The sequence below is a fragment of the Scomber scombrus genome, chromosome 5 (assembly GCF_963691925.1).
Source record: "Scomber scombrus chromosome 5, fScoSco1.1, whole genome shotgun sequence".
In the NCBI taxonomy this organism is placed as follows: domain Eukaryota; kingdom Metazoa; phylum Chordata; class Actinopteri; order Scombriformes; family Scombridae; genus Scomber; species Scomber scombrus.
Genome location: NC_084974.1, coordinates 14,911,843 through 14,925,802, shown reverse-complemented (window position 1 = coordinate 14,925,802; position 13,960 = coordinate 14,911,843). Strand labels below are relative to the sequence as shown.

The 13,960-nt window shown below is 40.3% G+C and overlaps 1 protein-coding gene across 2 annotated transcripts; it reads left to right on the top strand.

The window, feature by feature from the left end:
• The first annotated feature begins 722 nt into the window (after nucleotides 1-722).
• Nucleotides 723-12,777, top strand: relb (v-rel avian reticuloendotheliosis viral oncogene homolog B). Of its 2 annotated transcripts, none has more exons than XM_062419401.1 (11): nucleotides 723-975; nucleotides 1,285-1,305; nucleotides 4,944-5,110; nucleotides 7,984-8,289; nucleotides 9,071-9,237; nucleotides 9,394-9,485; nucleotides 9,641-9,772; nucleotides 9,887-9,991; nucleotides 10,456-10,671; nucleotides 10,848-10,919; nucleotides 11,468-12,777. In XM_062419401.1, the coding sequence occupies exons 1-11, from the start codon at nucleotides 915-917 to the stop codon at nucleotides 11,887-11,889; spliced, it is 1,761 nt and encodes a 586-aa protein (XP_062275385.1). In that variant the 5' UTR covers nucleotides 723-914; the 3' UTR covers nucleotides 11,890-12,777. The 2 variants fall into 2 exon arrangements, with proteins under 2 accessions (XP_062275385.1, XP_062275384.1); XM_062419400.1 differs by having other exon boundaries at nucleotides 11,465-12,777.
• The last annotated feature ends 1,183 nt before the right edge of the window (nucleotides 12,778-13,960 follow it).

Genomic DNA, 13,960 nt, shown 5'->3' with positions numbered 1-13,960 from the left:
TTCCTCTAAACGCCTGAATTTTCACTTTCCTTTTCCTCTAAAAGCAGCCTGTCCTCCGTCTGGCCGGCAGGTGTCTCTGCTGCGCCTCATAACTTCAATAAATCCCTCAAAGTTGATGGTGATAAAACGTCAAACACGTTAGTTTGACTGCCGACAGGTGTTGTCAACTGTCACTTCCAAAAAAACCTCACTGCAGGTTTAAGTGTTGAAGATTTAAGTGAGGAGTTTTCTCTCATCCCCCAGTGTGCTGGAGGCAGCAGAGATGTATGATGCAACCAGGGGTAATATTAGACGCCATTCATGTAGCGAGTTGGGAAAAGCTAATGAGCTGAGAGTTAATTGGTTACAAATAAATGGTGGGCTGTGTGTCCGGGATGGAGGCTCATTTGAATGGTTTGCACACGCAGTGACACGAAAAGTGAAACAGGTCAGATTATGTAATGGTGGAAAAAACAAATCTCCTTTTTGGGTCACGATTGTTTCCTACTCGGACAAAATGTATGAATATTCAAATGAGTAAAACATGACAGTCAGGTAAAAAAAATATGAATATTAGGTTATTAAGCCTGATGCATAGGTGGGGGTTTCCCGTCAGAGAGGCGACGCAGTGACGCAGCGCTGGAGGGGATTTCCACACGCCGAGCCAGCCAATCAGAGCGCGGCGCTGCGGAAACACAAAACCTGAAGCAAACTCTGCAGATACCATTTAACACATGGCTTCACGTCTGTGCAACGCCTCTAGAAAGAGTCGGCACACACATACATACATACACACACGTACACGCAGAGCTGGTCTTCAATCTGAAGACTTTTAAAGGCGAGTGAAGCTTGGCCCCTAAAAGAGAGACCGGACAGTTTTTAACCGAGGAAAACGGGAAGAATACCGGGATTTTTACGGCTCCACGGCGAAATTAATGGTTTTGAAGGATTCCTCGTATGCGATGAAAGGCGGGGACATTTACAAGGCTCCCTCTGGTAGGTTTAAATGTTATTTTTCAAAGGTTTTTGTGTCTCTCTCCTCCTCTCTCTATGTGTGTGTGCGTGTGTTAGTGAGAGAGAGAGAGAGAGAGAGAGAGAGAGAGAGAGAGAGAGAGAGAGGGCTGACATCACTGTAAGCATGTGATCTGTCAGCGCAGAGGAGCCAACACCCATCCCCGTCCTTTGAGCACTACCACCCGGATCTCTCTCTCACTGCTCCCCCGTGTGCAGGTTCAATAGTTTGTCACCACAGCTGTATTTGTATCTTGTGCCCACTAACAGTCTGTTTCCTGTTTGTCTTTGCAGAGAGGGGGCTGACAGACTTTGGTGAGTGTACACTTTTGTTTTTCTTCTTTTTTGTGTGTGTGTCTTCCTTTCTTGCTCAAGACAAACATAGTATAATGTGGGAGGTAATGTGTGCCTTGGTGTGAGCTGATGCAGAAGTGGGACCATCATTAATATTTCTGCTTCCTCATCTTGGGTTGTGATATTCCACACTAAGACTCAGGTTAGTTAGGTAGTCCTGTGATGCAAAAACTCATTTAACATCTTAAAAATAATTTAACGAAACAAAAACGCAGCATAGTGCATTTAAGACTGCAACTAACTAAAACTTATAGTCATTATTAATCAATCTGCTGATTACTTTCTCGATTAATAGTCTGTTTATAGGTCTGCAAATGTTAAAAAATAGTAAAATGACCATCACATTTTCCCCAAAGCTGACAAAATAGAAGAGCTCAGTCAATGCAACTGCAGCTCAAAAAATAATATACATGATAAATTAATAGTACTTAGTCATTAGTCATTAAAGATTATTATTATTTATGATTTTTATGGTTTAAACTCAAACGCTTTTTTAATGTGCTCAAACTTTTTCAGACCTAAAGGACACAAAACCTCCCTAAACCCGAACCCCTAACTATCTCCCCTTAAACCTAAGCAAGTGTGTAGTGTAGTAAAGTGTGTATGTGTTGTGTAGTAAAGTGTGTGTGTGTGTGTGTGTGTGTGTGTGTGTGTGTGTGTGTGTGTGTGTGTGTGTGTTGTGTAGTAAAGTGTGTATGTGGTTGTGTAGTAAGTGTGTATGTGCTGTGTAGTAAAGTGTGTATGTGCTGTGTAGTAAAGTGTGTATGTGCTGTGTAGTAAATTGTGCGTAGTGTAGTAAAGTGCGTGTTGTGTAGTAAAGTGTGTGGTGTAGTAAAGTGTGTGTTGTGTAGTAACGTGTGTATGTGTTGTGTAGTAAAGTGTGTATGTGCTGTGTAGTAAAGTGTGTGTGTGTGTGTGTGTGTGTGTAGTGTAGTAAAGTGTGTTGTGTAGTAAAGTGTGTATGTGTTGTGTAGTAAAGTGTGTATGTGTTGTGTAGTAAAGTGTGTGTTGTGTGGTAAAGTGTGTATGTGTTGTGTAGTAAAGTGTATGTGTTGTGTAGTAAAGTGTGTGTGTGTGTGTGTTTTGTAGTAAAGTGTGTGTGTGTGTGTGTGTGTGTGTGTTGTGTAGTAAAGTGGGTGTGTTGTGTAGTAAAGTGTGGGTGTGTTGTGTAGTAAAGTGTATGTGTTGTGTAGTAAGGTGTGTATGTGTTGTGTAGTAAAGTGTATGTGTTGTGTTGTAAAGTGTATGTGTGTGTTGTGTAGTAAAGTGGGTGTGTTGTGTAGTAAAGTGTGGGTGTGTTGTGTAGTAAAGTGTGTATATGTTGTGTAGTAAAGTGTGTGTCTGTGTAGTAAAGTGTGTGTGTGTGTGTGTGTGTGTGTGTGTTGTGTAGTAAAGTGTGTGTGTGTGTGTAGTGAAGTTCGTGTTTTGTGTAGACACTGTGAAACCGCAGATACACTTACTATAATTTTTGCGCTGGTTTTTCAGTTTACAGGCGTTATACTTAAATCCTTCTAGAAAATTAACCAGTGACTTCAAATTTGGTTTCATCTAAAGATCTTTACGAAAATTGTGAAGCTTTTGTGTTTTCATAGAACGCCTTTGACATTTGCATGTTTTTGCCATGTAAATTGAATCAAATGTAAATTAATTTCCATTCATTCCTATTGAAAGTTGTACAGTGGCACATAAAGCCAAAAAAGCCACTTCCAGCTGTAAAGAAATACCCGTATGAGAACATACTGTGCGTACTCAATGCGTCCAGTGTCTCCACTAGAGACTTCTGCCGGCTGAGACAGCTAACTTCGGGTTTAGCGCCCCGGCTAACTTGTTTGGTGATAAAAACATTTAAAACGTGGGTCTTTTCTAGACTTTCAAAATGAGATCGGACCAAACAGATCAAAACTGATAGTGAAACAATTTTGTGGTGAATGTGACACTCAAAACAATGCATCAACCCGTTTTACGGCTGCTCCCATTCCTGTGGTTGTGTATGGAAAAATGCTTTTTGGTACCCTTGTTATTTCACAGTTTGACCACTATTTAAAATTGACTTCAAACCCCGGCACTGTTCCTCGGGGACACATCTACATGTCAATATTGAGTCATAGTCATAACGCCACCTACTGGCAACTGAGAGTCACAGATGCTGTACTTTCACTATCTCTGTCTAGCATGTGCAGCAGATCCATCTCAAATTTGGTCAGGATCTGAAGAGCTTCACAATGTTATATTATGAATCTCGTGAGCTTTTAATGTACGTTATCGTGACTTGCCAAACAATTTACATGTTTTGTCACGAAAGAAGAGGCTGAAAGTTGTTTGTGTTTGTTTAGTCTGGACTTTATTCAAAAGAGGTACAGCTGATTAAAACAGCACCTGACGTACACATTTCCACCTCTCTTTACAGCATCAGCTTTAACGGTAGATACATGAAAATGTGTACGGATGATGGTTCATCAAATGAATACACAATTTCTAATAAAGCATCTCCAGCGCCACATACTGCACACAGGAAATAATATTTTACGCATTCAGACACTGTCCGATAATCCTGACAATTCAGAGCTTTATCAACAAACCTCTAGCAGCAATACCATAGCTGACGCACACGAGGTGCGAGGTTCGTCGCTGCTTGTAGCTTTAATAATTTTTGTATTTGTCCTTTAAAAACAACTTAAACTATTACTTAGTTATCAAAATTGTTGCAGATTAATCTTTTGCAGATTGACTAAGTGATTAACTTTCTTGCTGTTCCTTATTTTACACATCAGGGCTGCAGAAAGCAACCGTTTTAGTTGTCACATATAATGGTAGGCGTCAACCACAAGTCAAAATTAGTGTGTGAGCTCAAGGCAACTATAGCAACACCACCAGAGCACTAATACTAGGTTAACTGCCATTCATGACAGTTACCATGAATTCAAATGACTTGCAATAAAACATCTGTTTCCTGATATAGAAAATAATGGACTCTATGAAGGAAATTACATTTTTAAATTCATTATACAAGCCGAAAAGCAAGGATTTATTACACAATACGTAACTGTAACATCAAGCATAAAACTGACCTAGAATAAATACAGAAATACTCATCACTCTATCTTGTGATCAGTGTAGTTATTAAATGTCAGTCTAAACATTAGTCACACTCATTAAATATGTGGCTTTTACTGTGTAATGGTGCCTTTACTATTCAAGTTTTTTTATTCATAACAATGTTTAAAGCTTTAAAGATGTTTGTGGAAGTGGTCTTTGTTTATAAAATCACTGTTGGAAACCCTGAAATAAACATCAGAGATCTTTAAAGAGATCCTGTACGTCCACCTGTAGAAATCACAAGAAAACTCAACCTTTGCGATCATATTTACAGTTGCAGTTTCACAATTCTTTTTGCTAAGATGCTTTGCATACTATTTGCAGCTTCACTTTTCGGCAGAAACCAGCATGTTTCTGCCAGAGCAGCGTTAACGTTTCCCTGCAGTGCTTCAGTATGAACTTAATGATAAATCAGTCTCAACATTTGCACTAAAATCATTTTCTCAGCCAGTATTTCTTCGTTTAATTTTACATCTGAAATACTATCAATGCTTTATTCACAGACCTCATCCAAGAAATCATCAAAGAGGACAGAGATCGATCAGGTGCCTCCCTCCCTCGGCCTCCTCCTCCTCCTGTAGACCTCCTTTGCACTAACTCTGAGATGCTTGGACAGACCTGCCAACCGTCGTCACAGCCTGTGCTGGTGGCAAGAGGCACTGCGTGTCAGGTGGGTGTGTTCAAAAACAGTCTTGGGTGCCCTTTATTAATAACAGCGTAGTCATTTGTGTTGATCTTTGGTCTATCTGTGTGTCTGTCTCAGTCTTGTCTGGTTTCTACCTCAGTTAGTGGTTTCCTGCATTTTGCCTAAATGACTGTTGGCAACACCCAAGAGAGAAGCATGGAGTTGTTTCTTTCAGTTTTCAGTTGTGAATTTTTGGAGTGAGATTATGTTTTTCCAGTGAAGAGAAGATTAGAGTGGCGGTTTTCCTAAGAAATAATTATGTTCAAGTTACAAGGACACAGTTTAAATCCTATTGATTTTGTCTTTTAATCAACCTGTGAAAACGCCTCCATATAATGTCTTCTGTGGCTCTGGAGGAGTCTGAGAAAACCACTCAGTGACGACACTTAGATCATTTTGGCTTTGGAGATTGTGGAGTTGTATTGTGTGAAGTTTAGGAGTTTGAACCAGGCACTAAAAGTCAAATTCTGCTGCACCGTGTTCGACTTTTCTTTGTTAAAAAAAAACATCATCTCCTGCATGTAGAGCTGCAACAATTAGTCGACTGACAGAAAATGAACCAGCAACTATTTTGATAATCGAATAATAGCTTTAGTCATTTATTAAACAAAAATACCAAACGTGCTGGCTCCAGATTTTTAAATGTGGGATTTTTTATTTTGTGATGATAAACTGGTGTTCTTCAGAGGAGAAGAAACTCGACATTAGAGGAAGCTGTAAAAATGTAAAAAGAGGTGACAGCAACTTCCTTGTAGAGGTTTATAATGAATTTAAAGTTGGTGGAAGAAACTGGAGTGTGTGTGGTATGCATGAAGCAGTCAGGCAGGTCAGGATCTTACAATAAACCACGTGGTTTACAGACAGCAGGGAGCTCAGACGTGCTGTAATCTGATAAGGCTGCAGTGACTCTGACCTGCACACACAGGTAATTATATGTGACTGTGTGTAACCGTATGTGAAGTTACACTGACGCCCTGAATCTGAGGTTTTTATGTGTAAACACAGTTAGAGGAGTCTTTGCGGCCAGTGAGCGAGGCAAACTATATCATTGTGCTTGAGCTAGAGGGAGGAGGAGGAGGAGCTGGAATAACTTGGAAAAACTGTAATCTGACTCCCACTTTCAGTTTGCCATCCTTTCTGTTTACTAGCCAAACCCACCGGGGGTGAAAGGTCGCATTCTTTACCCTGCGCCGCTCCTCCGATTGGTCGATCCACATCAGGTTGATGTGACTTCCTATTTCCTGTTCGCTAGGCTCTGACTCTGCCAAGCCTTTTGTTTAGGTTCAGTGTTTTAAGACTAACAGGTATGCCCTGGCTAACACACTTGCTGGCACACACACTAACACGCACCATCACTTTGACAACAGACATCTGTGGCTCGACAGGATATTGTGAAACATGATCTCATTCAGAGGCATCTCTGCAACGCTTTACTGAGCTCTCAGCCTGCTCTACTGCTCCACCGGTGACAAAAGGATCAGCTTGTTTACTTCTTTGTCCCCTGCAGGTTTGATTATTTACCTAATGTTTCCTTCATGCTAAAGATGGATCATTAAAACCTCAGCATGTTTTGTGAAGTTCACATTTAGTTTGTGATTCTTCTGCTTTCTTTAACACCACATTGAAGCCATCGGAGGCTTAAATGTACACATACTATTAACAGGCAGCGTAGCAGAGAGAGAAAGTAAAAGCAGCACCCAGAGAGTGAGAGAGAGAAGTATTAAAACTATGTGTCTGAGTGGGAGCGGAAAAGCTGGTGGTCTGTGGTGTAACGGAACAAATAAGACACCAAAATGTAAGAGGAGGAGTCAGAGAGCGCGAGTTCAACTCCATCTGCTGATAGAAAGCACATGTATGTAGCTGCAGCTATGTTGCATATTCAATGGATGACACACATCTGGCTCGTTGATGTTGGTTTTTCTAATGTGAGGAGGAAGACTATCAACATTGTGGACGTTACAGCTCAGGTTGTTGTTACCTGTTACAGACATCAAGTTTGATTAATGTGCTTGTTTTAAAGAACATGTCAGGGTTTTTTTAAAATTATTTCAGACACAAGTTTTCCTGTTTTTCATGATGAGAAGGCCGGTCGCTGCCATCAAGAGCTGCAATGATTAGCCATTGTGAATGAATCAGTCACCAGAACATTAATCAGCACCAGTGTGATCGAGTCATTGTTTTCGTCATTTATAAGCATTGATGATTATATATTTGTTGCTTTTAGATTCTTAGCTGCTGGTAACTTTTGGTTTTGGACTGCTCAGACAAAATATGACATTGAAAAATATCATAATGGATTATGGGAAAATGTAATTTTATTTTTAAAAATACGACACAAGTAATTGATATATTTTTATTTCTAAAGCCATTCTCTGCAACTTTATATCACAGAGTTCAACTTACAATCATTTCAGGTCAGAATACATACATCTGCTGTCTTTCTTTGAAGTATGGACATAGATGAGATGTTTTCTGCCCTGACTACAAAAGGAATTTAAATGAGGGCTGCAAATAATTATTATTTTCACGATTAATCGATCAGTTGTTTGGGTGATGTCCCCAAATGTCTTGTTTAGTCCTGACCAACAGTACAAAACTCAATGAGATTTGGTATATTATCATAGAAGAATAGAAAATAGTCGCATTAGAATCATCAAAATGAATGAATTCAAGACCACTGTAAATTGGTGGTAAATGTGCCTATTCTTTGTGTTTAGTTTAGTCTGCAGTTTTTTATGCTGCCAGGTCTGACCAGGTCTTCCTCGCAAAAGGAGTTTCCATCCTTAGTCTGACCTGCTTGGTGAAATGAGGGCTGACTAATGTCCTTAATAATCTGTTGAATATTTATTCCCCCACAGCCAACCTGCCCCTTCCCCCAGCTGCCGCAGTCTTCGTGCCCTCCCAGGGAAATGGCTCACCCTTCCCGGGGTCCTTCCTCTCATGCCGGCCCCTCTCGCCGTGGTCGTGGATCAGACAGCATCCCCTCTCAAAGCCAGGGTGACACGGAGATGCTGGAGCGGGTTCTGGAAAAGCCCAAACTGGTGGTGGTGGAAGAGCCCAAAGAGAGAGGCATGAGGTTTCGCTATGAGTGTGAGGGACGTTCAGCCGGCAGCATCCTGGGGGCGTCTGGCACAGAAACAAACAAGACTCAGCCTGCAATCGAGGTACAGACAATCATGTCAAAGTCCAATCACCTAAATTCAGTTTTAGACCTAAAAGGGGAGTTTTACTGTCGGGGACATTTGAGGACATCACACGTAATGTTTTGTGGTGTGCATACTTGAACCCCCCCATTGTCGGGCGGTATAAATGGGTGGAGCTGGAAGGATGTGGGTTGTTGTAGTAAATCAGAAAGTCCCCACAAATCCCATCTCAAGTGTGGTCAAAGACGGGCGGTTTGTCTCCTTCACACTTATCTTCACCTGAAAACACTGTCACACAGTCAAGAAGACACTTGAGAGGTGCAGAGATGTTGATTTCAAGTTAAAATGATGGTTTCATTTTGGTTTCGTTTTACTTTTATTCCTCTTGATGAAATCGGCGCCTCTGACTCAGCAGTTTTTAAAAAGCTGCTGCTGAAATAATGTCATCTATGGGGGAAATGGTGGAGAAAGGCTTGAGGAAGATAAATCTGCTAAATATATGCACAAATAATAGCACTTAATGACAGGAAGAACAAAAAAAGGCTTATATTGGCAGGTTGTAACACTTTTAAAGCCTGCAACTCTTACTCATGCAGAATATTCTGCATATTTTAATATTTTAAATGTTACCTTTTCTCCCTTTTTTGTTTCTTTTTTCTTTCTTTTTCTCTGTGTATATAAGTATGTATCACAAAACATGACATTCTTAGCGTGCGTCACAACATTACTATCAGCTGTGATAAGTTCACTGTTGCCTTGTAAACTTCTCTTTAACCCTCCTGTCCTGTTTTCTCTCTTTCAGATTCAGGGTCCTATCGATCACATAAAAAAGGTCACAGTCACTGTTTCCTTGGTGACAAAGGATCTCCCACACCGGCCTCACCCCCACTGCCTTGTGGGTAAAGATTGCCCGAATGGTTCAGGAATCTGCCTGGTGACGATGAACCCTCACAACAACCGACGTCACAGGTGAACACACATCTGTTTTATCTCCCATCACATAATCTTTTTGAAAATATGTTTCCTCTTTTCTTTTTTTCTTCTCCTCTATCTCTTTATTCCAGCACTGAACTTGTATTACTGATCATCTCAAATCATTGCACTGACAAAAATGTGTTTCAACAGCTTCTCTAACCTTGGTATCCAGTGTGTGAGGAGGAAAGAGCTAGACGTTTCGCTTCAGAAGAGAAGAAACCAGAACATCGACCCTTTTAAAAGTGAGACGATACACATACAGACACATTATCAGAAAGCAGTTATTATTGTTTCAGCTTTCTTTACATCGATCTGGTCAATAACAATGGATTCTGTAGTTTGTTGCGGATCCTTGCCGCAGAAATCATTATTAATTTTGTGTCTTTTCGTTCCTTAGCAGGTCACTCAAAGGGCATTGAAGATATGGACATGAATGTGGTGCGTCTGTGTTTCCAATGTGAGCTGGATTGGGAGGATGGCAGGAAGGACTGTCTCAGCCCCGTGGTGTCTAACCCGATCTACGACAAGAGTAAGACTCACAAACACACACACCCACACTTAACGACTGTGGACCACAGTGCAGTATAGATATGTCGATTTTTTTCCTGATTCTCACACATTTCTGCTGACATGTTTTTCACAGAGGCCACAACTACATCACAGCTGAAGATCAGCTGTTTGAACCAGTACAGAGGTTCCTGCGCTGGCAAGACGGAGATCTACATGTTATGTGACAAAGTGCAGAAAGGTGAGAGAAGAGAAATATCAGTCAGTGGGGTTTTATTTGTGTCTGCTGCTCATGTAGAAAATATACAGAAGGTGGACTAAGGAAGCTTCAAAAAGCAGAGTACATCTTCACAGCATTTAAGTCTAGGAAACATCCAGCTACACAATTACTGTTTTTTGACATTTCAAAGTGTAGGAAGGATTCATGTTGAAGTCTGTGTGAAGTCAACATTTAAGGATTTCTTGTAGCAACATGAAAACTGTAGGCTGGATTTTTTTCAGGAAGTTTTGGTTAGTTTCTGTTGACTTTTGTTTTTGTTGTTATTTATGCGGCCTTTGCCGATATCACAAGTTTTTGACCGCTTGTGGTTTTTCTTCCCTGAGGCTGACCTTCTGCGTTGTGTTTTGCAACACTTCAAAATTGAAAGAAAAAAAGAAAAAAAAGAATCATCTTTGGCAACTTACTGTATTGTTGCTGATCCTCAGATGACATAGAGATCCTCTTCCGGCGAGGGTCGTGGAAGGCAAATGGAGAGTTTGCCCAGACAGACGTGCACCGGCAAATTGCCATCGTGTTCAAGACTCCGCCCTACCAGGACCAGGATATCACAGAGGAGGTTGACGTGAACATCTTACTGCGTCGTCTCTCAGACCAGATGACAAGCGAGCCGATCACCTTCACGTACCTGCCACACAACCCAGGTGAGTCAGCACTCGATTGCAGCACTGAGCCTGTCATCACTCTTAAAGACGGTGGCGGATAAATGACTGAAATGTTCATGTTATAAAACATATACAAATAGATACAGCAGATAAATTAACTTCCTGTTATCGTTCAAAGCCTAAAATTAAGGATTTCTGAACTTTTGCAATTTCAGATCCGTATGAAGTGAAGCGGAAGAGAAAGATAAAATCAGACATCAGCTTCAGAGACAAACCTTGTGTAACAGGTGAGGATTGGATCTCTTTCCCTTTCTTTCATTCAATGTCTTGGTTCTTTTTACTTTTCCTAGTATGTGTAGAGGCAGATTCAATGACTGCATGTCAGGCCTTTTCTTTATTCTTTTTTTTTTTTTTTTTTTTTTTTTACAGTAGTATACTGTTAACAGGAAACAAATAAGTGTGATTAACAACATTAACAATGGCTGTGTTATGATTCAGGTTTTATGTGTGTGAATTGAACAGCACCATAATTAACATTATCAGTTGCACTTGTGCTTCAAAATGTCTGCAATGAAAAAGGTCAAGAGAAGAAAATCTTCTATTAATAATTAGTGTGGACAGTGATCAAGTACAGTTATAAGCCGCATTAAGATGCACTGAGATAACAATGGAAAAATATATTGTTTTTCAACACACTTCTTTTCAACAGGATTCACAAGGTCCTGCATAAAAATGTTTGTTTTCAGATAAATGTATCTGCAAACAGACTTCTCATCATATATGTCACATGTATGTATTTCCTCAGTAACACAATCCTTTTCTCCTCCTGCAGCAGAGAGACCACTTCCAGCAGAACAGTCCTTCTTCCCGCAGACTCAAACCATGATGCAAGATGAGAGGCTCTGTGCTGCACCCTCCGCTTTGGGGGAAATGTGCTACGAGTCCCAGGACCCTAACATGGACACCGACGAGATCCTCAATTCGCTGCTAGAAACGCCTGTAATATGGGAACTACTTTCTGACCCGACCCTCACCTCTTCGATTCCCCCCAACTTTGACCCGGGGGCCGACATCAGCTCCTCATTTGCCAACATGGATGTGAACTTAAACCAGAACTTTGGTGCATACACGCAGGACTTTTCCCATTACAGCGACCTGCAGTTCAATATGCTCGTCAATGAGAACCAGACTCTGCAGCCAGAGCCACAGGACTGCCCCTCCAACATGGTCCATGTGAAGACAGAAGAAGAGCTATGAGGACCTGATAGTCAGGATCACGTACCACGCTTAAAAGGAATAGTTTGGGATATGTGCTTTTTCACTTCCTTGGTGAGAGTTAGAAATTATTAGATTAATACCACTCTCATGTGTGCACGCTATGTATGCTAAAGTCTTAAGCTGAAACCTGGAGCAGTGACTTCTGGAAGTCCTGTTATCACTACTTTCAGCCAAGGGGGCACATAACCCTCTGTAACAAGACAACAGCACTTGTGCTGGTAGGTGGATTTTGTTGCTTTTGAATGCTGGTGCTAGCGTCATTTTTAGACATGAGAGTGGTATCAACCCCCATATTTGTGTCCGACAGCCTTGCTGGTCAAGGCTTAAGCAATCAGGAGCGGGTTAACATTCCTTAATATTTGCCCGTAAATGCTGCTAGCATTAATGTTAAGGCTTACAGGTTGAGAAGAAGGTGAGTCAGCAATGTAGCTTAAGAAGAGAACTGATGAAAGTCATTTGGGAACAGTATGAAAGCCTCCATAAAGGCTTGTGTTTTGTAGTAAAACTAAAATGCCAGTCGTACTGTAGGTTTATTTTGTTTGCTTCAATGTGATTTTTGGTGAAGATGATGTGACTCCCTACTAGAAGTTGCCAGCAGTAGTAAATGGATTATAGTTTTAAAACATAAAATAGCAGTTCCACTTTTGCTCTTGTGTGTTGTTACAGTGTTTAATATTTAATCTGCTTTAATGCAATAGAAACCAGTCCTCGTATCCATAGCGCCATGTGTGTCAGTTCCCTTTGTTCTCTGTTTCACTCTTGTGCACAACAATCAAATTTCCTCTTGCCGCTTTTCACAGTTCTGCCCTTTCGCTGTAGCAGTGTGGTGTCAATATGTCCATGAAAAAATAAAACATCAGTAAGTTATTTTTGTCCTGTTGTTATTTCACTTGAAACTGACTTCTGCTTTTTTTTAATGGCCAGTTGGACGTCAAAAGAAAAAAGAATGCAGAAGCACTAAATGGGTGAAGACGCTTTTTACTGTGACTGTGAGCACACATTCCTAACCTGCTCTCTCACTTACAAAAACAATGAAACTTGGCATGAAGATGGATATTTTATTTTTCACATGTGAGCTTTGAATGTCAGCAATGTCACACGAGAATCCTGAATGACTTGTTTGCCCAACAAATGAGAGAAACGCTCCAGTGACCTTTGTTGTTTGTGGTTATTGGACACCTTGTGGTCTGTTGAGTCACAGCGTCTTGACCGTGCAATAATGCCTTTTTTCTCTCAGAAACTTGGCAATCGCATTACGGTAATCCTGGCAGAGAAAAATTCTCTATTTCTTCTTTTCAAAATGGTTCAGTGTGTGTGGTATCTGCTGAGTCACAGTGTTTCTGTAAGACCACATGGTCATTGGGAAACTTGTAAAGCCACTTGAGAAATTTTACATATTGAGACATATGGGAAAATTAACACAACCTCTCGTTTGACCCCAGTTTCTCTTGACACAGTACTTCTTTTGCCAACTTTACAATAAAGTTGTTTTGTTAATGATTATGTTTGATGAACCTATTATTTCTTGGTCAGTCCATTAATTATTTGGTCTAACTTGTCCAAGTTCCCAGAGCCTAAGGGGACATCTCAACTCTTTGTTTTGTCTGATCAACCAAATCCAAATCCCAAAGGTATACAATTTAAAATGACATAAAACAGTCAAAAATGAGCAAATCCACACAGTTGAGAAGCTGTAATCATTAATTGTAACACTTGTAACAATGAACAGTTTTGTTTAATAAATAACCTGAATCATGGAAATAGTTGCTGATTATTTCTCTGGTGGAAGAAGTATTCAGATCCTTAAAGTAAAAGTCCTGCATAAAAAATCCTAAAAGTACAAAAGTATTAGATTAGATTATTAGATTAGCCCCTCTAATGGGTCACCAAATAAATTGGAGGGGTCATAAGATGATTTATGGGAGAGGAAAAAAGAAAAACAATACTCTGATGCAGACATCTGTTTTCAGTTTTCGTTCTTTCTCACTAGTATTTGATTTTTGGTTAAATATTGGATCATTTGAACATTTATTGAAATGAAACCATGTGA